The 27,338-nt window shown below is 37.4% G+C and overlaps 1 protein-coding gene across 2 annotated transcripts in view; it reads right to left on the bottom strand.

The window, feature by feature from the left end:
- UGP2 (UDP-glucose pyrophosphorylase 2) overlaps nt 1-27,338 on the bottom strand; it is a 53,436-nt gene that overhangs the window by 20,907 nt on the left and 5,191 nt on the right. For both annotated transcript variants that reach the window (XM_007970460.3, XM_007970458.3), the window contains exons 2-3: nt 16,433-16,560; nt 14,909-15,016 (exon numbers count right to left, since the gene is read on the bottom strand). In XM_007970460.3, the coding sequence (XP_007968651.1) occupies nt 14,909-15,016; nt 16,433-16,546 (222 nt within the window). In that variant the 5' untranslated portion in view covers nt 16,547-16,560. The remainder of the gene's footprint in view (nt 1-14,908; nt 15,017-16,432; nt 16,561-27,338) is intronic.

Genomic DNA, 27,338 nt, shown 5'->3' with positions numbered 1-27,338 from the left:
ATCATAGCAATTCAAAATCCAATGACCGATTACTACAAATAAAAGATTAGTTCTCTATTAAATGTTTCAAACAGCAGTTAACACAACAGCCAATGGAAAAATGATCAACCTGCTAATAAATAAAAATCTAAAGAAAAATTTAGAAATTTAAAAATATTTTTCATTTCAACTGGCAAATATGTTTTAAAGTGATATTATTAAATGCTTTAATAAATACAGTGAGATTGGCAATAAAACAGACTGTAGGTCTCTACTCAAATGTCAACTTAGAGAGAACTTCTTCACCCAGCCTATCTAAAATATTACCTCTACCCCTTCATTCTCTGTTCCTTTATCTTTCTTTTTCTTTATTTCACTTATTACTACTTGAAATCACATTACATATTTTTCATTGTCCACTTTTTTACTAGATTGTAAACTAGAAACTAGATGAGTGGAGGGTTTTATCATTATGGTTCTCCACTAATATACATACAGTTGGTGCTCAAAAAATAGCTGTTAGACCAACAAATTAATATGACTGGGAGTGCAAATTGATATACTCTTTTTTTTTTGAGACGGAGTTTCACTCTTGTTGCCCAGGCTAGAGTGCAATGGCACAATCTCAGCTCATTGCCTCTCAGGTTCAAGCGATTCTCCTGCCTCAGCCTCCCAAGCAGCTGGGATTACAGGCACATGCCACCACACCCGGCTAATTTTTCTATTTTTTGTAGAGATGGGGTTCCGCCATGCTGGCTAGTCTCAAACTCCTGACCTCAGGTGATCTGCCCACCTCAGCTTCCCAAAGTGCTGGGATTACAGGTGTGAGCCAGTGCGCCCAGCCTGATATACTCTTTTTGGAAAGCAATTCGAAATACATAACAAAACCTTCAAAAAGTTCATATCCTCTGAAGAAAACACCATTTCTGAATATTTATTCTTAGAAAATTCAGAAATGTAAAGTTTTACATTTATTACATGGTTTTTATAATAGCAAAAAATTGGAACCAACCTACCCAACTATAAAAGAATCCCCAGAAGTAACACACGCTGATACGCTCACACTACCGTCAACTACAATATTTCCTTCAAGTGATTAACTGAATCCATTGTCTTATTTTCCACCATCAAGAAATTAAGAAAAGACATTTCATTTCCAAGGTTTTGCCATGCTTAATGATAGATGATCAAAGAACCGATCCTATGATGGCCGTCAACCATCCTTCCTAAAATTTCACCTAAACTTTGACAACTTAATGCCAAGGACACTGTGCAAAGCCTCCTCGGCCCACTAAACACCACATAATGAACACACACCAATTCTTTAAACATCTCCACCTCCACACAATATGAAAACAGGTACTATTTTCAACAGTCCTCTAAGACAAGGCCTCCCTCTTACATTTATCTTGAGTTTGGTAGACACAGAACCTATAAACATGGTTGAAGTTGCTGGTTAAAGGTAATTCTACATATAACCTAGCGCTTTCAGTATGTGAATCTAGATATCCTTCAATAAAACTCATCAAACAAAATAGTCACCTAAGCATGTTCATAATGTTGTTTAGTCTCATTGACCTGACAGAGTAGAGGCCTCCTGCAATCCTGAAGGTTAAAGAATTAGCTAAAGCGTATCTTTGCAATAACAAAAATTTGTTAGGATAGATGAGCTTATTTAATACAATGAAAACTGCAGACTAACAACATGTTTGATAAAGAAAATTATAAGAATGTAAATATGTTCTTCTACTTGATAGAATATTTTGCTAAAAATAAAAACAAAGTATTAAATTATTCATGAATCATAAATGAAATGTACATCAAATTAAGTACACTGATAACAAATATATAAACATATATTTAAAACCAAAGGCGAAGAATATGAAAGTTACAGAATTTTAAAAAGAAGCACAATCTAGACTCTTAATTCCATTGTTTTTACTGTGCCCAGCATAATACGTGACATATAAGAGGCACTTCATAAATATTTGTTGAATGTGTAATGACAGCAACCTTTGCTACGGTGGAGCCTTTGCCAGAATGCCTGGCACACAGCAAAAGCTTTTATGAATTTTGTTAATCCTCACTAAAATCCTATGAAGTAGGTTCTTTGATTATTTCTACTTTTTATGAGTCAGGAAACCAAACTTTAAGCAGTTAAATAACTTGCCCAGTGTTACATGGCTAAGGAGCAATGAGGCTAGGACGAATCTCTTAAGCCTGTTTTTTTATCTCACTGCCATTACTAACAAATTGAAAAAAAGTGTTAAATACACTGAAGGCAGAATGAATTCAAAATGTATACGTAGGTGGTCTTTGTAATAGTAGGATTTTTTAGTGATTTACATAGAGCTTGAAGTAATTTCTCAGATACCTGTTCACCGTGCAGTTGGTTAAGATTATAGCTCTCTATCATAAAATTAGGGATTTTAAAACTATAAAAATTCACACAATAAACATCATAAATATACACAAATTAAACTACAAGGTCAGTTATCCCTGAGAAAGGGTGTTAAAAATAAAAAAATAAAAAACCAGGGAAATTTCAAAGTAGCCACTTTAATAACAGTGACCAAGAACCATGAGAAATCTGTATTTCCTATGTAATTTGGGGTTTCAGATTGAGGAATTTAAAGCACAGCTACTCCCTATTTGCTTCCTAAAAAATACATTCCGCCTAGCCTGCTATAAGGTACAGGACCGACCTTCTATCCCCTGTGTTTTCCAGCATCTTCTTATTTCAGCCACAATGATCTCCCAATTGACCATGAGCTTGCAGCATGGCCCCTACTTACCTTGCCTACCTTCATTTCCCACCTATTTGCATTCTTATTCTCCAGGAGTACTATAAAAATTACAGTTCTTAGAGCACCTTCTGTTCTCTCATGCCTGTGGGCCTTTGCATATCACATTCTCTTAAACCTGAAGTTATCTACCCCTGATTTTTTGGGCAAACTCTTACTCATACTTCAAGTCTCAGCTCTAACATTACCTCTTATCCTTAACTTGATTAGGACTTCACCAACTCACCAGCTGCTCATTCTCCTGCTACACTGAGCACATATACCAGAAACGCACTCATTTAATTATTTAAAACATCTGAACAAGTAGTCAGTTAATTTTAAAAATAAGTGCAAGCATAGAATCATGAAAAAGTTTTAGATATATTAACTATTTTAACTCTTTACAAATAAGCCTACACTCATTCACCAAGGTCTTTTGCTTAGTTATAGCACGAATCTGTTGACCAGAGCTGTGTGTCATATTTCTTATATAAGCCACATCAATAATACACATTCTGCGATTTTCAGTTTCAGTTTCTTCCAAGTGGACCAAGACCTTAGACATTTGTGAAACAATTTGCATGCAGAAGAATCATTCTAGATTTATGCAATTTTCCCAGTCTTTCATAGTTGTCATACCTATTCAACATTTTTTTTTTTTTTTTGCTATTCATCTTTATCCATGTTTCCCAAAGCATTCAATTCAGTTTTCATAGTAAGAGTTTTTTAAAACCCATTCCACTAGTTTATATAAAATTTAATTATATTATGTCATTATAACCAAGATAACTAGCATGAACACATTTGAGAACAAGCACAATTAACTTTGGTGAGCAAGCCACTCACTTTGGTGGGAGAACATATGCATAATAAAAAGCAGACCCAAGGCCAGGTGAGGTCACTCACACCTATAATCCCAGCACTTTGGGAGACCTAGGCAGGAGAATCGCTTGAGCCCAGGAGTTACCAGCCTGGGTAACATAGTGAGACCTTGTCTTTACAAAAAATTGGAAAATTAGATGGGCATGCTGACACATGCCTGTAGCCCCAGCTACTCAAGAGGCCGAGGCAGGAGGATCCCTTGAGCCTACAAGTTCAAGGTAACAGTGAGCTATGGTCACACCACTGCACTTCAGCCTGGGCAACAGAGTGAGACTCTGCCTCTTTAAAAAAAAAAAAAAAGTAGACCCAAGCATTCTGAGAATGGAGAACACCAGTTATTCTCTCTAGGTAGAAGCCAGTGAGTGAAATATCTCCTGAACCACATTCATAGCTATTGCCCAGTTGCACAATAAACATATTTTTGTGCAAACATCTCACTAAACCAAAAGTTCAGAACTGGCTTGCTATTGCATGCCTGTGTTATTGATTCCTTCAGTCCTCTAGGCAGCTGGGCAGGGCTGGAGGCAGCCACAGTCTCCTTCCCAACTAAACGGTCTCTTATACTTACCCTACTCATTTTCTATGTAAGTAACATGGGGAAATTTGGGAAACACTCTATTGTACAAAATTTTAAGTTCTTTAAGGGGAGTGACTGTCTTTATTTCTGCATTTCCAATAATTAAAATAAAACAGTGGGTATTTGATAGGTTTGTAGAATAAACATAATGAATAAAGGAGACTTTGATAGCCTCACATAGTGACTACAGATAAACCAGAAAAAAGGACTTCAGACAGGGAGATGTGACTGTTAGGGGTAAGACTGGGCCAGAAGAACAGTGATGGGAAATTAGTCTCCTAAATTATTTTATTTATTTATGAATTTATGTTTTATCTCTCCCACTAGAATAGAGCTCTATGAGTATTAGGCCCTTGACTATCTTGTTCACTTGTATCTCAGTGCCCAATGCCTATAACACAGTAGCTATTCAATAAATATTTGTTAAATGTATCACGGGAAGAACTTCAAAGAGAAGTGAGGGTATTTTAGGCTCTAAAGGAAGGGATGGAACCTGCTCTACTCTACTCAAGGAAAGACAGAGAACTGATGGAAAGGCCATACTTTAAAGACTTTCAAGTTTCTTTCGAACATCGATGGCAACTGGTGAGTGTTCTACAATACATCACAGTGATTAGGAATGCGGGCTGAGGTAGACCTGGGCCTAAATTCTGCCTTATTAGCTAAGGAAACTTGTGTGGATAACTCAATCCCTCTCAGCCTCCACTGTGTCTTCCATTATGAAAAAAGAATAATAGTGAGCTCCTAGAGTTATCTGCGTATCATGTAAGAAAATACATGTAGAAGAGTTGAGAACATGCTTAGCACATTAGTGCTGAATAAATGTTTGTTGCTATTAACACTGTTGTTGATAAGCACATAAAGTATGCCACATTCTGTGCACTAGAGATAAAGACAGGGATGTACTCCTTATTGTTACTACAGGATACCAAAGAACCAGGTCTTGGGGCCTATGTAGCTGGTTCATCAGGGCCCCTTCTCTTAGGCAACTTATTCTGAACTTCAGTTTCCTCTTTTGTAAAATGACATAATAGTACCTATCTTCCAGGTCTGTTATGAATATTAAATGAAATCACAAACATAAAGGATTCAGCACAATGCCTGACATATGAGTACCCAAACATTGGCAATAATCATTAACTACAGGATATAGAGCTTTGCATATATCTTTTTACAAAGTTTTAAAAAACGAAAAATGCTTAAAGCTTTGCTTCATTAAAAACCAAAAAACCCTTTGAAATGGTGTTTCATGTTCTTTTGAAATAAGAGAATATTTTCCAATCTGCTTTTGGCAGTAGGACTATATGTACAATGAAGACACCTGTCTTAAACAAGCCTGTCTATAAATAGAAATCTGTATTTAATGGCCCACTTCTACTTCTTTCCATATTTAGTCCAGTCATAGGTACTCTCCTTGTACATCCATGTTTCTTCTCAGCTATCTTTTATATATTTTCACTTTTGACCTTGAAAGAAAAATTCCATCAGTACTCTTTGTAATTACCTTGTGCTTTGTTTGACTCAGCGGGAATTTTAAAAATGAGATACAGGTAACAAATTAGCTTGGATAGCTTTATAATGTTTCTAGTTAAAAATAGTGTATCTTTGCAACTTTTTGTAAATCAAACTATTCTAAAATTAAAAGTTGATTTTAAAACACATATTGTAAGCTGCTTCTCACTTATTCAATGCTCATGTGTTAACCTACTTACAGCATTTTATTTCTTCCTCTTGATGTATTTGCCTCTCAAACTCCTGTAACTACTGCCCTTTCAATAAAAATTGTAGGAATTTCCAAAATCCTACAGAGATGTAAAATTATATTGCTCCCAACTGTGCACTTTAAACCTGGAAAACTAGAGAAGAGATGACAATAAAAGAATTAGCAGAAAACCCAGATTAAAAAAAAGAAATAAGTAAAACACTGTGGTTACAGACGGCAAACGATCCTACAAAGTAGATAGTACCTATGAAGAGAAGGTACCAATTGCTCCCTAAACCTTACTATAATCTAGAATTTTTATAGAAATTTTAAAAAGTGGCCGGGCGCGGTGACTCATGCCTGTAATCCCAGCACTTTGGGAGGCCAAGGCGGATGGATCACGAGGTCAGGAGATCGAGACCATCCTGGCAAACACGGTGAAACCCCATCTCTACTACAAAACAAAAACTTAGCCAGGCATGGTGGCGGGCGTCTGTAGTTCCAGCTACTTGGAAGGCTGACTCAGGAGAATGGCGTGAACCCAGGAGGCGGAGCTTGCGGTGAGCCGAGATTGCGCCACCACAATCCAGCCTGGGAGACAGAGTGAGACTCCATCTCAAAAAAAAAAAAGAAATTTAGACATTTTAAGAAGTTCAAAGACTTCTGAGTATTTTCTAAGTGTAAAAGGTAAAAGTGATATACAGATGGTTTAAAAAAATTCTAACACTACAAACAGATATGTATATTCATCACCTTTTTGTAGAAATCAGCTGAAGTCATAAAATTAGTCAACCTTGTGGAACATCTGACCCATATCCTTATCAGCTAAGAAGATAGTTTTAAAAGAACATTCCACTTTAGTATGAATTAGAAAGGACAAAGTTAGATAACTCAGGGAGCTGGAAAGGAATGCTAACAGAAATGGAATTCCAAACACCAACCTGCTTACAACACAATCTGTTCCAGTAAAGTCCTTAGTAAAGGACTAGCTCTTTACTAAAATCATCTTGTATCTCCCTTCTTGTTAGCCTACCTATGGGCAAAAGAAGTTTCAGAATAACTAATAATCCTGAATGCCAAAAAAAAAAAAAAAAAAAAAAAAAAAACACAGCCTCTTACATCATCCTGCTTATGTTGTATACTAGCCTAGCCTTAAACTCTGAGGTATTGAATAGTCTGTGATTAAAGCGGTGTAAAATACAATGATAGTTGTTTTTTTATTTGAGGCAGAGTTTCGCTCTTTCACCCAGGCTGGAGTGAAGTGAGGCAATCTCGGCTCACTGCAACCTTTGCACCCCAGGTTCAAGTGATTCTCCTGCTTCAGCCTCCTGAGTAGCTGGGATTATAGGCAGCTGCCACCACACCCGGCTAATTTTTGTATTTTTAGTAGAGACGGGGTTTCTCCATGTTAGCTAGGCTGGTCTCAAACTTCTGACCTCAGCTGATACACCTGCCTTGGCCTCCCAAAGTGCTAGGACTACAGGCATCTGCCACAGCGCCCGGCCTACACTGGTAGTTTAATTATGTAATTCACATTGTTGGAACAGCTCCAGAGAAATGAAGGTGGGAATGGGGAAAAGGCCAGAGGCTATAAAAACAAAGTTCTATAAAAGGTTAAAGGGCTGGTATGGGTGTGTTAGACGAAAGACAAGATGACATAAAACAGAGAGGAGGCAAGGCAGACCTCTTTTTTGGATGTATAAATGAAGAAAAAGGCAAGATCTCCTTAGCTTGCATGTTTAAGGGAAAATCTATAAAGAAGCCCATTTCAAAGGGGCACAAGAAAAAGGTTGGAGATGATGGAAAAGTTCTGTATATTGATTGTGGTGGCAGTTACATGACTATGAGCACCTGCCAAAACTCATAAAAATGTGCACTAAGCCGGAGGGGGGGGAGGTGGGGGGGGAGAATCCCAAAGCTATTAACAGCTAAAACGCTGATTAACCTTATGAGGTTTGCTTATCACAATGAAAAACAAAAACAAGCATCTTTTAACTAATTGGGTTGATGTTTTATAATGTTGAAAAATCGAAACCAACTGTTTGAGTTTTATAATGAAGCATGGTTTTACAATTTTGTTCCAATCTTCTCCCTCAAATGGAAACTGAAGTTTCTGATATCTCCCCAGTGCAACCCACCAAGAGAACAGGGAGGATCTCAGTCTGGAACAGGGGCTGCAGTGGCAGGCAAAGAGACTCAGCATCTGGCTCTCAGGGGCTTTCTTCTGGCTCCAGACACGGAGCAGCAGGCCCATCTACCATATGCTCCACCACCAAAGAACAGCTACATGCTATTAAGTTGATTATTTTTAGACACCTACTACTCTCAAAGCTTTTTTCTCTTTGACCAGTCCTCTATCCTCAGGGAAATCTTGCCTCAAGGTTACCCCAGGAGTCTAGCCTAATGCCAGAAAGTCTTTGCTGAGCCTCAAGCCAGGAAGATCCTTCCACGGCATCCTATGGACTGTTCATTGCTTGTTCTGTAGTTAGCTGTTTCTGGACCCATTTCCTCCACAAACATGGGGCCAAAATTCTGAAAAGAGATTATTTTTGTAGCACCAGCATCCAACTAGTGCCTCACAGAGAGAAGGTACTCAAGAAATGTGTCTTGAATGAGATTCTAGAACAGTACTTCTTATAATCTTTATAGGTCATGAACCCCCCTTTGAAAATCTAATCAAAGTCAGGTAATCTACTCTAAAAATGTACATTTACACATAGTTTCACATATAATTTTAAGAAATCTATGAAGGAACTGCAATTCCTACAAAGACCTCCCAAATTGAGATGTCTGGTTAAACATTCTAGTCTCATCTTAGCTATACAATGCAACAAGTGAAGTGTCAGCTGTTTAAGTCTGATCTAGAACAAAAAAATGAATTAGTAGGAGATCCCCCAAGTAAGAGATGTCAGGGAAGAAAAGAAGTAGACATGGGCCACCCATCCCATTTTATACAAAGATTCCCCCAGTATCTGTATTAAATAAAGATAATGGGGCCTGGCATCGTGGCTCATGCCTGTACTCTCAGCACTTTGAGGGGACCAGGAGTTTGAAACCAGCCTGGATAACACAGCAAGACCCAGTTTTCTACAAAAAAAAAAAGATTTTTATAGTTAGCTGGCCATAGTAACACATGCCTGTGGTTCCAGCTACTCAGGAGGCTGCGGCAGGAGCGTTGCTTGAGCCCAGGAGTTTGAGACCACAGTGATATAATCATGCCACTGCTGCACTACAGCTTGGGCAACAGAGGTAGACACTGTCTCCAAAAATGTATATATGTGTTTTCATTCCATTATAAGACATATGATACACTTAGGGAGTAGAATACCAAACTTATCTTTATTAGTTATCACTAGCCCTGTGACACATGAGTTGAGGTCTCAGCAGACTATCTGTGGGGTGGAAATTGGTATTGGAGGGACTGGCAATGTTCAAATAGTAGTATTACCACCTAAAGTCACACTCTGATTTTCCTAATAAATTCAATTCTGTGGAACTGAACTGTCCTCTACTCTGGACACAAAGGCAGTAGTTAGAGACCCTGGTCCAACAATAATACCTTGAGTCTATCAAATCAAATATGTAATTGCCATTAAAGTTCCATGTATTTACTATTGCTATTTCTAAAGTGAAATTATAGACATGTAACCAGAATGGAATGAATAATTATGGGCTTGTTGTCAGTTCCTTTAGCAGGTCCCCATTTCTGAAAGTCCTGTACACAAAGGAATGTGAAGGAAGGTAATCCTGAGGGAAAGTCAAAAACTGTTTAATTCATCATGAAATCAAAAGCTGAAGCTTTGGCAATATTTGCTAAATTAGTATTAGTATGTTTGCTTAGTATCAGTATTTCTATATATTACTGCTTTAAAACTTTATGTCAAAGAAACGATGAGACTCTTTTGATATTCAGCCATATCCTCAGAACCATTTCTTTAAATGCCACTAATTCTTTTCTGTGGAATACTTTTTAGAATCTCATTTGTGTGTGTATCTCTACATACACACAAAACAAGTCTCTAATGGTTTTACTACTGGCTAGCTGCAGCTGGGAAATCTTCACATGCTCAAAGCAAATCATCCTATATGGCATACTATGTCAGATGCTTGGCCAGATTGCCTCTAGATTTTTTTTTTTTAATGTGCAAACTTTAAATGCACAGTGTACTATGGTTCACCTTCAGAAAAAAAAAATGCTATGTATCTACACACATAAACTGTAAGTTGCTCAGACTTCCTTATAAATAAACAATAGCTTTTAATGTTTTTGTATTGATAGACTAAGAAAAACTCTCAGCAATTTTATGGAACAAAACAAAAAATCATTGGAGCTAAATACACATTGATGCATGCTATTCTCTTCATGCCAATTCTCTACCCTATGACCCCATGTGACTCCTCACCATTTGCAAATATACCTTCACTCTTTTGATCCTATTTAATATTGAAATGAAAAGTCATGAGGGTTTTTTTTTTGGTTTTTTTTGTTTTTTTTTTTTTGACACACAATCTCGCTTTGTTACCCAGGCTGGAGTACAATGGCGAGATCATAGTTTACTGTAGCCTCAAACTCCTGGGCTCAAGTGATCTTCCTACCTCAGCCTTCCAAGTAGCTGGGACTACAGGCACATGCCACCAGGCACAGCTAACTAAAAAAAAAAAAATTTGCAGAGGCGAGATATATGTTGCCTGTGCTGGCAAAAAAGCCTTGTTTAGAGAATATTTTGTATAGAAATGAAAATACATCATCACCAGGGGTTAGTGCCAGCCATGTGACTAACAGATTTTAAATTAGCGTTCAAGAGAACCTGTCAGCTCCAATACCTTCTTAAATAGGCCTCATACTTTCTCATAATTCTGATCTATTTCCCATTCCTCTCCATGCCCAACATGTAAGCTTGGCAAGGACCAAGACACTCTTATAACCTCTCTGGAAAACAATGAAATGGTCAAATGAAGCTACACATGCTGGCTTGTCCTTCTTTGCCCTAATTTAAAACATTAACCTTAATATATATATACATATACATATTTGTATAATCTTGATTATTATATTTAGTTAACATTTACAAAGAAGGAGCAGAGCACTATCCATAACTCTATAAACTGGGTTCTTGTTAGCCATAATTCAATAAAACATGAACTCAAAAGACTTCTCACAAAACATCTATGTATTCACCGAGAGCTAAAACGAAGCATTCAACACAAAAGGTAAGAATGAGTAAAACCTCACAATATCAAATTTCAATGCCTATCTATAAAGTATGTCCTTCAATCTAGTATTTATGAAAAACTATTTTTATCTAAAAAGTGGTTAAGGCAGGAGGATCACTTGAGGCCAGGAGTTTAAGACCAGCGTAGGCAACATAGTGAGACCCCGTCACTCCAAAAAAAAAAAACTGGCCGGGCTTGGTGGCACATGCCTGTAGTCCTGGCTACTCAGGAGGCTGAGGCAGGAGGATCCCTTGAGCCCAGGAGTTCGAGGCTGTAGTGAGCTGTGGTTGTGCCACTGTACTCCAGCCTGAGTGACAGAACAAGACCTCATCTCTAAAAGAAAATAAAAAATAAAGATAAAAATTCTAAAAATGATCATCTGAAATGATAAAGGCATATGAGGTCAGTTTTCTGAGAGCCAAAGAAATAAAGAAAGCTACTAAAGATGTTCCGAAAATACATACGCTAAAATGGGGTTAGTAAACGGGCCAGATAGTAAGTATTTCAGGTTTTACAAGTCATACTGTCTCCACTCCAGCTAATCAAATCTGCCATTGTTGCAAAACAGCAGTTATAGACAATAGGTAAATGAATGTGTGTGTTCCAATAAAACTTTACTTACAAACCAGGTGGCTGACTCTGCTAATTGTCAACCCATACACAAAAACATAGATTCATTGGTATGAAAATGTTTATGTCACACCTTTGATACAAGGCTGACATGAGAAATGTTACTCTAAATGGCTGTTCTTCCACAGTAATTTCTTTTCACTTAGGAATATAAAATATTATTTGCATTTTTTAAAAAAAAGACCTATGTTCACTTTTTAAAATTACGTTTTGAAAGGAAAATTGGCCTCTATATAATCTCTAAGGCCTGAGAAAGGAAACCTATGGGAAAAAGAAGAGTGGGAAGAGGAGGCTGGAAGGAGGCATCCAACAGAACCAAGGTGAACAAACGTTAACCCATGATTTGTATTCTCAGAGCAATCTGCAAAAGCTAGTAACATGCATACTGTATATAAAACACATTTGTGCCCTCAAGAAACTCATGACATAGTTGAAGAGCAAACTTATCTTTTGCTTCTGCATTCCAAAATTTTCAACATTAAGGGCATACAGGATTGCAAACACATTTTTTGAAGAAGCTTAAAATGTAGGCTTCAAAATAAAGACACTTTTAATGAAGACTTATACTTTTATAAACAGAAAAAGACCGCATAAAATATTACATCTAGAATTTGTTTTATATTTCTATTCTTTTGTCCTACATCAATTCTGTATTACTATCAGTAACTATGGCTCACTACATGGGCATAGCCTCCTGAAAGAATTTATCAGAACTTTCTTGGGAATGGGGTAGGGTAGTACTGAACTGAAAAAATCCCAAGGTGATTCTGATTCCTCTTCTCCTTCCTTCTCCACCCTCTGAACCCCACTTCAAGGATCCCTACTATATATCATGATCTCTCAAAGTACAAAAGATAGATTTCTCCACTGAAAAAAGTAATTCTTGAATCTTAAAATATACTGAACATAATAAATCTGTGTGCCTTCCTTCAAGTAGGCTCTATCTCCAAAAAGTTAAGTTTGTATAGTAGAAAACAAAAAATTCCCAGGTCTGCAAGCAAGAATTAAGACCAAAACCACTGTCAGGAACAGTGGTTCATGTCTGTAATCCCAGCATTTTGGGAGGCCAAGGCAGGCAAATTGCTTGAGCCCAGAAGTTTGAGAACAGCCTGGGCAACATGGCAAAACCCCATCTCTTCAAAAAAAAAATACAAAAATTAGCCAGACATGTTGGTAAACACCTGTGGTCCCAGCTACCCAGGAGGCTGAGGTGGGAGAACACAAGCCCAGGGAAATAGAGGTTGCAATGAGCCTTAATCATGCCATTGTACTCCAGCTTGGGTGACAGAGTGAGACTGTCTAAAAAAAAAGAAACTATACTTCTATACCCAGGTCCAGGTCCATCATAAACTATATAAGGGAGGTTACTTAAATTAGGATAATTTCTAAACAAAAGGTATAAGTGTTTCAAGTGGGGGGGAAATAAATAGTGCCTAAATTTATTATAAGTTTAGGCTGTTCCCAAACATTTTAAAAAATCTGACTGAATTTATACCTACTTATTTTCTTAAACAACATACCTATCCAGAAGAATTCTCTTCTAACTCTTTCTTGAAAGAAAATACTATTAAATCTACTACACTTAAAAGTAGAAAAATAAATCACTTCATTCACAAGGGCCAAGGAAATCAAAGGCCAAAATAGCAGACCCTAAAAATGCATATTGTAATTATTAAGCATTACAGCCAAGAGGAATTTTAGTTTTAACATCAAAAATAAGAGACTCCTCAGAGTGAACATTACATGAGATTTTTATTATTTGGCTTCTTTTTTTTATACTAAGAATGTTATGCATAATTTTTAAAAGTTTAAGAACCGAAAGACATTTTCCACATGTGCAAATAAACATACTTCTAACTAGGCACTATATATTTAATTTTCTCATTAGGAAAAAATAAGAGGGATTCCATTAGCTTAAGCTATGATAGATAGTATATAAATTAATGAGTGAAGCTGTATTCCAATAATACTTTACAAACACAGGTGGCTTTCAAGCAATAGTTTGCCATACCCCTGCTGTATAAACAGCCCAATTTTTAAACCAATATTGGATTATGTAAGATTATAGACATATAAAAAATTAACTATCTACATATAATTATTCCACTGTATCAAGTCTTTTCTACCTGCAGTGAAATGTGCCGAAAGAAGCAGGGTTCCAAAGCGCTGAAAGGACAGGGAAGAAAGCCAATATGTTAACCAAATCCTTAAACAATCACTTCATTTAGATCATCCATTCAACAAGTATTTGCTCAAGACACACGAACCCCTAGCTTCGGGATCTAATATGAAAGACAACACAGTTACAAACACGACTAATTAGGCTGACTAAGTGCCACATGATGGTAGAAATAACCACTAACATTTGCAAAATGCTTCAAAGTTTAACATATTTCCACAGAAATTAAAAAAGTTTCAAAATAACCCTGTGAAGTACAAAAAGTACTTGGTATTATTCTCATTTTACAAAAAACTCATAAGCAGAAGAGCTAGGATTTGAACCTCCAATACTACTACTCCATACCTCCACAGTGCAGCTTTCTGCTAGAGGCTGACAGACGTACAGGCATTTGAATAGAACCTCCAAGAATGGGCAGTATTTTGATAGAAGAGACCCTGGCATTCCGAGAAAAGGCATATACAGAAGTCCAGAAGCAAGGGAATACAATGTGCGTAAAGATAATGCTAGGCTGGTTCACATAAGGCAGATGGGAAATAAGGCTATAAAGATGGGTTGAAAGCCAGAAGAGAGCTTTAAGGTCTGGCAAAGAATACATGACCCTATGGGCAATGAGAAATCAAATGTTTTGGAAGAGAGAAGGAAGAAACAAAGTAAATGAATCTCTTATGGTATATTTAGTACTTTGCAAAACAGTCGTTTCATATCCAGGGATATTGGGTACTGCCACAGGGAGATTAGACTGTTAGAGGACCTCAGCAAGACTCTCAGAGGTCTAAAAGAAGAGAAAGGAGCTGAAGGCTGTCTCCATAGTTTCAGGATGAGGGGTCAGAGAATTCAAAGAAAGTCCTGTCTTGTCTCACATGATGATTGTTACAGGTCCCCTACACTACCCTACCCTCCTAAGTTAAACCAATGTCCAAAATTACCCTAGATTTTCCTACATTTAATCTAAAACTCACCGAATCTTCAGGGGGTCTCTGGATTTTTCCCCAATCCACAGAAGGCCCCTTTTCTTGCAAAAATCTATGAAATAGCTTCCGAAATCCATCCAGGTCTTTTTTAGTGTGCTGTGAAAATAGAAGTCATTGTTACAACCAGCAGAATGCTAAATATTTAATAAAAACATAAAGACAGATACAAGTTACACATTTAAAATATCTCTGAATGAAATTCTTATACCATTAGGACATGGAGGGAGCAGAGATTTTTTCACATCCTAAAAGTTAATAGAGGCTGGGCATGGTTGGTGCACACCTGTAATCCCAGCACTTTGGGAGGCTCAGACCGGCTGATCACTTGAGCTCAGGAGTTTGAGACCAGCCTGGGCAATATTGCAAAACCTGGTGTCTACAAAAAAAAAAAACAAAAATCAGCCAGATGTGGTGGTGTGTGCCTGTAGTCACACCTACTCCGGGGCTGAGATGGGAGAATCACTTGAGCCCAGAAGTTGAGGCTACAGTGAGCGGAGATTGCACCACTGCACTCCAGCCTAGGTGACAGAGTGAGACCCTGTTTCAAAAAAAACAAAAACAAACAAACACCATTTGTTTAATGGGAATTCCAACTGGCTCTGTATTTTTTTTTTTTTTTTTTTTTGAGACACATTCTTGCGCTGTTGTCCAGACTAGAGTGTAGTGGCGCAATCTTGGCTCACTGCAACCTTCGCCTCCCAGGCTTAAACCACCCTCCTACCTCAGCCTCCCCAGTAGCTGGGACCACAGGCGCACACCATCATGCCTGGCTACTTTTTGTATTTTTTGGTAGAGACAGGGTTTCATCATGTTGTCCAGGCCAGTCTCAAACTCCTGAGCTCAAGCAATCCTCCTGCCTTGGTCTCCCAAAGTGCTGGGATTACAGGTAAGAACCAATGCGCCTGGCCACTATACTCACTTACCAATATCTTTCTCTACTTCTAAATGAAAATTAATCTTCACTAAAAGAACAAAGGGAAATAAAACACAGCTGGCTTCAAAACATTAAGTATAAATTGAAATATAAAAATGAAAATTCTAACACACTGATTTATAAGTAAAAAAGTGAATGCCTCCCAGTTCTGGGAAACTGCTATTACAATTGTCAAAGTAGCATGGTTCTATCAGAATTGACTCTTTGGAAACGGCATGCAGGACATATGAAGCTAACCTCTCTCAATTCCAACTGAACACAGGTATGCATTCCTCCACCCAATGACATCAAAACACAGAACAAAGTATAATTTGGTTCTGATTATTTTAATGACTTTGAAAACTTCCTAGGCTTAAATGAAAAAAAGATGATGGATTTACAAAGGGCAAATGTTAAAAGCCCTTAATTGTCAAGCAATTCTATTTTTTTTGTTGTTGTTTTTGATGTTATCATACATCTTGTGCTGATTTGAGGTTGGATGATGATGATCATCACTGGTAGTAACTCAGCATGAAGACAGATGAAGCGGGGGAAAAAAAAAACACTGTGGAGCCTCAACACTGTGGAGACCTCCTTACCTCAAACTCATGTGATGATGCTGTGGTGAGTATTTTTTCTAGTTCCTTCTTCACAGATAATTCTAGCTCTTGCCGAATGACTTCTTGGAACTGAGAAGCGCCATCTTGAGACATTGCTTTGCTAAGATCTTAAAACAAAAATATAAAACCATCAACTGAAAACTCCAGGAAGCCACTCAAACAGCTGGTAAGCTATAACTGATCTATTTCTGGTATTCAGCAAATGAAAAGGGCTCAGTCTCATGGTCCCCTTATCCTGTGGCAGTAATTCAGTGGTGTCAACTAGTTAGGACTTGTTTCACTCCAGTTTCATATTCTCCACTAAACAAGAACCCCTTGAAAGGTACTGGCAATTCCAAGGTGCCTCTACTTTCCTGTATCAAAGTTTTCATTTTGAAAGGAAAAGGGCATAGGGCTGCCTGCCATCTTCTGGTTCCCAGTTTCAGCCAAGACTTTGCACTGCTTACGTGTGTCAGACTAGACTTTTAATGCTTTTGGCACAGCTGGGCACTTCTGTGACAGATGGATCTCACTAAAGGTGACAGAAATCCCTCTTAAATAAATACAAACAACAAAAATAGAAAACTATAGAAAAAGGCTGGGCAACGGCAGCTCAGGCCTGTAATCCCAACACTGCGGGAGGCCGAGGCAGGTAGACCCTGGAGCCCAGGAGTTTGAGACCAGGCTGGGCAACAAGGCAAAACCTCATCTCTACAAAAAATACAAAAATTAGCCAGGTGTGGTGGCATTTGTCTGTATTCCCAGCCACTTGGAAGGCTGAAGCAGGAGGATACCTTGAGCCGAGGAGGCAGAGGCTGCAGTGAGGCGAGATCGCGCCACGGCACTCCAGCCTGGGTGACAGAGCCAGATCCTGTCTCAAAAAGAAAAGGAAAAAAACAAAAAACAAAAACAAAAACAAAACACAAAAAGAAACACCCCAGACCCAAACGCCTTGGAAGAAAAATACCAACACAGGCGGCTGTTTTACACTTTATCTAGAAAGTAATCATCTTATTTACTTCTCATAAGATAGGGACAACTGGATTATTGTCCACCACTCCCCTTCTATCCTCAGTACTTGATTCAATCTTATTTTTAAAATGTATTTGTAAAGTTTATATTTAAATATTTTGTTTGATAACTAGTTATTTTTACAAATGTTTGTTAATTTAGCAGAATCACATTTCATTAAGGCTAAAAACTCTTTCCTCTTATATACTCCACCTACTATAAATTCTTTCACTTATTATTTGAATAGGAGAAGACATTCATACAGATAAAATTAAAGCCAACATATTTTAAAGATACTTCTGAGAACAGAAAATAGTAAACTATGTAACTCTTGGGGTAATTTATTTAATATAAATAGCCTCTACCTCCTGCAAATAACTAAAAGTGTTAACAAATGAGGTATTTAACATAGCTCTTCAAAAATCTTTTCATATATATGTTTCATCACATCTAAATCCAAGAGAAAAAAATCCAAGGAAATTTGCTGAAATTGAACTCTAAAATACCCAATTTCCAACCATGGTCTTTTTACAGTTATAAACCCTAACACAACTAAGTTAATATTCTCCAGTAATACTATCAAAGTGGACAGGGATTGGGTGGTCTGCACCTGTAATCCCAGCACTTTGGGAGGCTGAGGGGGGAAGATGGCTTGAGGCCAGGAGTTCAAGACCAACCTGGGCAATACAGCAAGACCCAGTCTCAATGAAAAATACAAAAATTAGCAGAGCGTAGTGGCACACACCTGTAGTCCTAGCAACTAGGGAGACTGAGGTGGCAGGATCATTTGAGCCCAGGAATTCCAGGCTGCAGTGAACTACGATCACGCCACTGTACTCTATCTAGCCTGGGAACCAAAGAGACCCTCTGTGAGCCAAGAAGCACCATACACCATGTGTGTTCCATAAACCACCTAAAGGTAAATTGTGGCTAGTAAGTAACAATCTGATTATAATCTGTAAAAACCCATGACAATGGATAAGCACATTTGCCTAAACTATGAGAGGTAATTAAAAGTTACTGCAGAACAGTTCAAACTAGAGTTAACATTACATCATCCATATATGTTCATCCCTTGACAGATTTAGCTGTAATTTAAAATTTGTCCCTGGTTAAGTATCCTACCCCAACACCCCATGTGTACCTGGGATGCCTCTTTCCCTAATCTTTAAGCCAATTCTCATTCAATGTTTGGGAAATAATTTGAAATAAAAATCTATTAAATACAGAGGAAGAAAAACCTCTATATTAAAGAACATATGAATTGATTCTTTATTTTTTATTTTATTTTTTTTGAGATAAGGTCTTGCTCTGTCATCCAGGTCGGAGTGCAGTGGCATGATCAAGGTTCACTGCAACCTCCACCTCCCAGGCTCAAGCCCACCTCAGCCTCCCAAGGAGCTGGGACTACAGTCATGGCTAACTTTTGGTTTTGTTTTGGTTTGGTTTTTTGCAGAGACAGGGTTTCCCCATGTTGTCCAGGCTGGTCTCGAACTCCTAGGCTCAAACAACCTGCCCACCTCAGCTTCCCAAAGTGCTGGGATTACAGGCATGAGCTACCATGCCTGGTTTGATAGTCTGATTCTGATCAATTAAAATACATCAAGAAGTAACTATATAATAATCTTTTAAAATAAGTTATTTTGTTAGACTCAAACACATCTATAGACTTGTTACTTTGTTGCTGAAGTTAGATCCTGAAACCCAGCATTCACAGGCACATTCCTAAAAAATCATGACAGAAACATTTAAGTTACACACTGGAAAAATGCCAAAATGAGATAAAACTAAATGTAACTACAAAGTTTAGAAGTAACTAAAGTAGCTGTTTGAGATTTGTCTAAATGAGAACCATTTGAAAACAAAAACAAAACATTTTAGAAGCTCCCTCTGCAGAGCAATAACTTATTAATTTACATGATTTAAGGCCAAAACACACAGAACCCAAGTCACTATCCTATCAAGCCAAGCTAAGAAAGGCTGGCTGAAAGACTCACATTTAATACTGCATGTGCTCTCTGTCAACACAGGTCTAAGTTTCAGAGGCAGATTTGAAAAAATCCCAGACACAGGTTCAAACTTGAGAAATGTCTCTAACCTTTGTTTCTTCCTTTTGTTTGATACAGCACCAATGCACACGAAGAATAATTTGTTTTCTTCCACCCTCTTTACACATACAATCGGCTTAAACAAAAGAACATTACAACAAGCCTGTCACCTCTTCTACCCCTCTAAAAGCTCTGTTTTTAGTGATTAAAGAATCAGGAAGGGCTTGTAATGAATAAAAAATATTCAAGAATAAAGAACAAGGAAGAGTGCTTAGACAAAAAGAGTAGCTATCTTAAGCGTCTGGGCACAGACCAGAGGCACAGAGCAGGGAACTATTTCCCTTAGTGGTGACTTCCTCATCCATCCTGAATTTTTTAAGAAAGGTCTGAAATTTCTGGTAGGAAAAGTACTACAGATGTTAGAAGCTTTCTTGGATTTAACATTCTCAGGTTACACTTCTGACAAGGACAGTTGAGTTTTTAAAGGAAGGTCAACTAAAATCCTCTGAATAATGCAAGATTTCTAACCTCATAAAGTGTTTTGTCCCTATTTCCTAGCAATATAAAATTGATTTCCCCACGACTTCAGACATAGAGTGGATTGGGAGTCAAACATTTCACTACCTTAGTCATAAACATTTTTATAGATGGGAGAGAGCATTTAACCTACTCTGATCATTTTACAGATGAGGAAACAGGTTGAACATAGTTAAATGACTTATTCAAGGTCACAAAGCAGGCCAACGTTGGAGCCCAGAAGCAAAGCCATGTTTTTTTAGCTGCATTCTACCACAGTGAGGCAGAAATACCTTGCTAATGTTTTCTTCCTGGTCTGGCTCTCTTTAACCTTGACGCAAAGGCCCTAAATACCACACTCTCCTCCAAAAACATTTGTATCAGAACCTCTTCTTATGTTCAATCAACAGACAAGATAATTTCCCACCACATAAAACTGGACTTACTAGACACTTTAAGTCAATTTCGGATAGAACAGGCAATAACTTTTTTCACAAGTTCCTCCTTTCCCCCACTTTCCTAATTCTTCCTGTTCACAAGAACTAAAATTTCAACATCATGGGCTTTTTTATCCAGCTGGAGCCAAAAAAGAGAGAGGGATACAGTCAATCTGACAAGTAAATGTTTTTGTTTCTTAATTCATGGATCTCATTTCATATATTTCAGCAAGTAAGAGGTATACAAAATACCCTGCCCTGACACCCCGACACTGGCGCAAACAAAATAAGTACACAAGCTAGTTTCACAATGCACAGGCCATGGAAAAACCACAGGGAAGGCACCAAGAGCACCAAAGAAGTTAAAGAGCCATCCCCAGGCCACCTCTGTCTGATCAGTCCCAATCTTCCTGGAAAACCCACAATGAGAGATACTCAAAGTCAGAAAATTGGAGAGCCCGCTTAATCTTAAATCAGGAAATGACGTGTGATCCAAATAACCATAAAACCCCAAGAATTTAATGGCAACTGGAAATAATCAAGATAGCTTTATCTTTTTTTTTATTATTATTATTTCAAGATATAATCAAAAAATAATCAAGATAAAGCTGTCTCTCATCCTAAACTTTTTTCCTGAGCTCCAGGATCACATTCTTTACTGCCTTAAAGACTTCTCACACCTGGATACCCAGCTAGGTACCTCAAACTCAACATGTCCAAAACATGACTGATCATCCAAACTAAATTACTCTTTTTGCCCTCTCTGTTCCCCACGGCATTAACATTTTCATAGAAACTAAGGTTTAAACCTCATAGTCACAGTTGGCTCTCCCCACCTTTCCCCTCGCATTGCACAATCCAATATCAAAACTTCTTAAATGATTGCCGTAATTCCATTCACTGTTTTCCATTTCCATGACTGCTACCTTAACTCCCCTAGCATTTTTACTCTCCTAGTCATGACAACCGCTTTCTAACTAGTCTGCCCATCACTCTAATCTAATGGTGCCAAGGAGAATGGATTGATCTCCTTAAGCTGCAACCCCCCATCATATCACTTCTCTTCCTTGTTTGATGAAATTCTCATTGCCTACAGAAATAAATACAAATTCCTTATCCAGGCATGTCTCAAAAGTCAAGCTGAAGTATCTTTTTGAGTAGACAAAGCTAATGAAAGTGTGAAAGCAGACTGCCTAAAGGCTGCAATTTCCTATTCCATTTGGGACATCTAGAATAGTGCTTCTAAAACTTTAATGTACACACAAATCACTTGGAGGCTGGTTAAAACACAGATTCCTGGGTAAGCTCCCAGAGAGATTCTGACTCAATAGGTTTGGGGTGGGGAGGATATGCATATCTAATAACCAAACATTGCCAGTATGGCTTTGAGTAGCTCTGGTAGATTACACTCCATTTATCTTAACATATTTGTAACAGCCATATTCTTCATCCTTCTTGCTACTCCAATGCTATTCTATCACCAACCCCCTGCCCCAATGCCCTGTGTTTCAGAGATGGCACCAGGCCCAGATTGGTCCAAAGCCTTCCTAGTGATTGGTTTAAGCATAAAACATAATATGATTCTGGCCAGTGAGCCATAAGGGTATAATCTGTCAAAGACCTTTGGAGAAAGGTGTTCCTCACTCAAAAAAGACATACATCAGAAAAGACAGTATTTTTTCTGCTCACATAATGAGTATGTATCCACCCATCGCCCCACATTTCTTCTGCCATGATTAGTGCCCTTGAAGGAAGCTGACCCAAGAATGAGGCAGATATGTCAAAGATAGCACAGCAGAAGGAAGGTCTGATAAGCTTTTGTACTGAATTAACCAACCCTGCATATCCTACTTCAGGATTTATGAGATAAAAAGACCCTCATTTTTGAAAGCCAAGTGAATTGGTATTTTTCTGCTCCATGAAGTTAAAAGCATCCTAACTGTAAGATTGTTCTAAAACATGCACTTCAAATACCACTCAATACTTTTAGAAAAGGGGAGGCAGAAATGAGAAAAAAAAAAAAAAGAAAAATAAGAATGGCCCAGTATGAGTTCCAGAATAATGAGAATCATCCCAATCTCTGGGAAACCGCCCTGATCTCTCAGTACCCAAAGACTCAAACTGTTTTACTTAATTAGCTTCTGTCATTTTGATGGTGGTATTCCTAGTGTCCTAAGCAGTGGCTTCTGAACATTCAAAGAGGCCTGCCTTTCTATCACAACTGATTTGGGAGTTTTAATCATTCCTGTCTCTGTATTATGTCAAACACTCCTCAAAACCCCAATTCTTTAGTTAAATGTCTGTCTGCAATCCTAGAACATATTCTCTTGAGGGGGAAAAAACTGTATTATGTCATGCAACTTTGTTTTCCCAAAACCTACCTTAGCATCTTGCACAGTATAGGTGCCTAATAATGGTATGTAACGAAACTGTAGATCACGACTTAAATACTCATATCATAGTAGTTTGAATAGCTCCTATTCATTTGTCAGAGTTCAGTTTAAATATTACCTGAGATTATCCTCCTAGAAATCTTTCTAAACTAAGTTACCTATTACATGCTCATATGCTAGATCCTTGTACCTCTCCTTTATAACATCATACTTTTAAAAATTTATTCAATGTTTACCTTATCCAATAGACTGTAAATTCTGCAAAGTGTATGTTTGTAATGTTCACAGCTGTATTCCCACTGCCAAACACAAAGCCTGAGATATAGTAGATACTCACGTAACATTTATCGAGTAAGAGCCTATTATGATCCAGCTATGCTCTGGGTATACAGAAGGCAAAGTCTAGTCTAGTGTAGGTAGTGCTTAATAAGACTATAGTGAAAGTGTACAAGAGCCATAATGTCTGGTCACAGAAAGGCAGAGTACAGACTGTCATAAGTACTTGAAGCCCCAGTCCCTAAGGTTTCTCAAGCAGAGGCTGATTTAGTAGTCAAGCATCAGGCATATGGTCAAAGAAGTTTCACACAAGTAGGTAGTCTAGATAAATGACTACTAAATTTCTTTTCAATTTTATTAACCAATATAAATGCCAATGTAATGTTTTTAGTAACTTTAGAGATTAAACAAAATTGGGCAATTTATGTTTATATTTAGTTTAATCTAGGGAAAAAATATAGAAAAAATATTCCAAGTCATTCAATGATACATTAAGAAAAGTAAATTCAATTAAATTGTATCTTACATGATTTTATGTGATCTTTTCATACTAAAATTATTAGACTGTCAACTATGACTACACTGAGATATTTTTAGATGACTCAGCTTTACATTCATATGAATGCTTAATAAATGCTTTTTGATAACAAAAATAAAAGGATATCAGGCTTTCAAGAACTGTGGCAGCAACAAATACGCAGAGCAGGTTGCTAAATAAGATTTTTGGTAATCATGCAATGATTTACTTAAAAAAAAACTGCTACAATTTATATATAAACCAGACTTCTCATTAACAATTAAAATTAATCCTACTCTTATACAATAGAGTAGCTCTTAAAATCTCAAAGGAAAAAGAAAACACTACTTATGGAAAACAGAACATTCAGAGGAGATTTGTTAAATAATACCACTTTGTTTTATGTTTAATGGATGACTAGAAAGTCATTACAAAAGGCCCCACACTCCTTTGTTGAGAAGAAAAGAGGTATGACATAAAACCACGATGAAAAGCCAAAAAATGATCCGGTAGTCCTGTCCTGTAACTTGATATGAGTGCATTTAGAGAAACTTTTATGCTTAGAAGGGTTTTAAGGTCAGTGAGTCCAATTCCTTATTTTGGAGATAAAGAAACAGGGGCCCAGAGATGCTGACTTGCCTAAGGACACAATGCCAAGCTGGAACTCAAACCCTGTTGCCTGGTGCCCTGTTTCTCCTTCTTCTGGAGCAAGGTCTCTCCTGTCTCAGTTACAGTGCATTTACATGGTTTACCACATCCAGCTGTTTGCCATCAAATCTGAATGAAAACCGGCAGCTCAACTATGTCTGCTATGTGAGGTTAAAACTACAATTAGAATAATACTTTCTTACTGCATCTCATGCTCTTCAACTTCCTTATACACTGTGTTGTCTAAGCAATGAAAAAAATTGAAGAATGCTTTTATGCATTCCATAAATATTTTATTACCAAGGCTAAGCATTTTGCCATTGGCACAAATAAACGCAAAACAGTGGATATAACTATGTTGTTCTGTTTTCCTGCGCTCTTTGGAAGTTTTAAAATTCTAGGCAGGCATATAACACAAATGAAATATCACATCAGCCTCTGCCAGAGCAGCAACTACAAGAAAATACAAACTCCAATCACATTGTCATTGTGGCCAAGGAGCAAGAAGAGCTACTGTCAAAGAAAGGATCCCCTAAAATAGTATTTTTACAATATGTTGACTAGCAAGTAAAAAGGAGACTAAGCATAATACAATTAATTTCTGGTCCACGAAGACAATGAATGGCTTTTTTAGGACATAAGCGAAATCACAAAGAAAGGGAATTCTCTTGATTTACACAGAAAAAAAACTAACAGAAATATCTAAAAATGTTTAGAGAAATGAAACATTTTATTGTTTATGTATATTAACTGAGACAACATAGCCAATTTCTCCATGGTTCTCAAAAACAATCCTTAATTGTCAAAATGGATTGGGGGCACAATCGATTTCATTTGTTAATGACTGAGAAAAATAAACAACGGTACTGTTGGCAGAGGCAAAATTTGAGTCTTAGACAATTACTGTGCAACAAATTAAAGGAGATGCCTGCATCACCAATAAAGAAAACTGGGAAACAGCTTTCAAACAGAGTGTTATCTCTTTTCTCACACATAAGTCACCCAATCAAAAAACACACAGTTTAATTTTCTTTGATAGCTTCATAAAGCCAACTTTTGAAGAATGTGTTATTAATAGAAGGATATATGCCTGGTAGTGGAATTTTAAATATCTAAGAAGTGGCTGGGCGCAGTGGCTCACACCTGTAATTCCAGCACTTTGGGAGGCCAAGGCAGGCAGATCACAAGGTCAGGAGTTCAAGACCAGCCTGGCCAACATGGTGAAACCGTCTCTACTAAAAACACAAAAATTAGCTGGCCATGGTGGTGTGCACCTATTAATTCCAGCTACTCGGGAGGCTGAGGCAGGAGAATCACTTGAACTTGGGAGGCGGAGGTTGTGCTGAGCCGAGATCACACCACTGCATTCCAGCCTGGGCAACAGAGCGAGACTCTGTCTCAATAAATAAATAAACAAATAAATAAATAAATAAATAAAAGTATGGTTTCAATTAATATTGTGCATGGGACAATCCATTCAATTACCAAGACCAAGATGGCCACAATTTCAAACACTATTATTCCAAATTCAAAATATGATATTTAGAAAAGAAATTGTAGGCTATGTCAAAAAGGCAACAGTCTTTAGAAAAACTCTGTCTTCTAAAGAGATTCTATCCAACCAAAAAGGTAGTAACTGAATCATATTTTCTCATCCATTGACTCCCAAGCCAGAGAACTTACCCTACTAGTTTATTCATATTGCTGGAATTTTCTCCAACAGTATAAATGCTGGACATCAGGATGAATGGTATTACAGAAAGTTAACATACTCTTCTTCATTTTCACAGATAATCCAGGTTGACTTTCAAATATCTGTTTAACTTTTCAGTAATTAATATGGCTAACTTTCTGAGAACTCATAATGCCTACACTTCTGCAAAAAACTTGGTGGGAACTAGGAAACTACAGTATATTTTCTTTTATTTGAAACACTTTCATTATTAAGCCAACTGATGTTCCTTACACAATCTAAGTATCCCATTACTTTAAACTTGCTACAATTCATTTATGAAGGGAAAAATAATACATACTGACAAAGGGAATAGTCTCTGTGAAGCAATATTACAAGAAAATACCTATGGACTAAAGTAACACCTTAGAGTAATTTCCTTTTAAGGTCATTTTTCAATTTATTCAGAATATTAAAATGGTACTCCCCAAAATATACCAGTTAATATTTCCAATTTCTCAAATGTCCCTCATCAATTTTTTTTCCTCAACAGACTTTCACAAATGAAAATCATCCATCTTATTAGAAGAAAGGCTGAGTTAGCAAGAACAGGGACAATTTAACCACAGAGATTACAAGGTCCATGTTGGAAGACAGTCAACACTTTTCATCAGCTCAATTCTTCGTTTTAAATTTCTTTAGGATTTTTTTTTTTTTACATTTATAACTGTGACCGAATTTAACTAAACCCTTCTTTTCAAACAACATAATAAATCTTAAATCAGATCTTTAAAAAATGAAGGGTATGCCCTGGTCATTATTTTCATGCCTCTTGTCCTTACTCAAATCCATGCCACTAACCCTGTGCTAAAAGTGTCCTCATCATCTAAATAATCAGTAACAGGCTAAATTTGGTTTAAGGATTTGGGAGGAACCAGGCCTCAGAATGCTTCTCATCTCTGTATTCCTCAGAGACCACCCCCCACCCCCCGCCGTTCCCCCCAGCCCCGGCCCAGTTATAATTAGCTCAGTAATCTTCCCTGGCTAGCTGCCATCTCCAAATAGGAGTAACCGAAAAAGTTACGAAAAGAATTTTAACAAATGGGAAAGCTGATAGGCCTCAAGCATTTTTTAAGTGACAGAGGTACTTAAATGGCTTTCCCTGAAATGTAAGTACGTACCTTAATTTAAGAACAGTAGGGGCATTTTTACATAATTTAGATAATGGCATATTTAAAACCATTTTGTTTTAAAAAACAGTGCCTCTAATATCAGAGCATAAGCATCCATTATGGCTTTAGCTGGCTAGACAAGATTAGTCTCTTCACTATTAATTAAGTTTCAAAACATTTAGAGTGATTACCCCAAAACTCTCAGAACTTTTTAAA

The sequence above is a fragment of the Chlorocebus sabaeus genome, chromosome 14 (assembly GCF_047675955.1).
Source record: "Chlorocebus sabaeus isolate Y175 chromosome 14, mChlSab1.0.hap1, whole genome shotgun sequence".
Lineage (NCBI taxonomy): Eukaryota > Metazoa > Chordata > Mammalia > Primates > Cercopithecidae > Chlorocebus > Chlorocebus sabaeus.
Note: the sequence above shows the minus strand (reverse complement) of the source record. Positions and strands in the feature narration are given on the sequence as shown.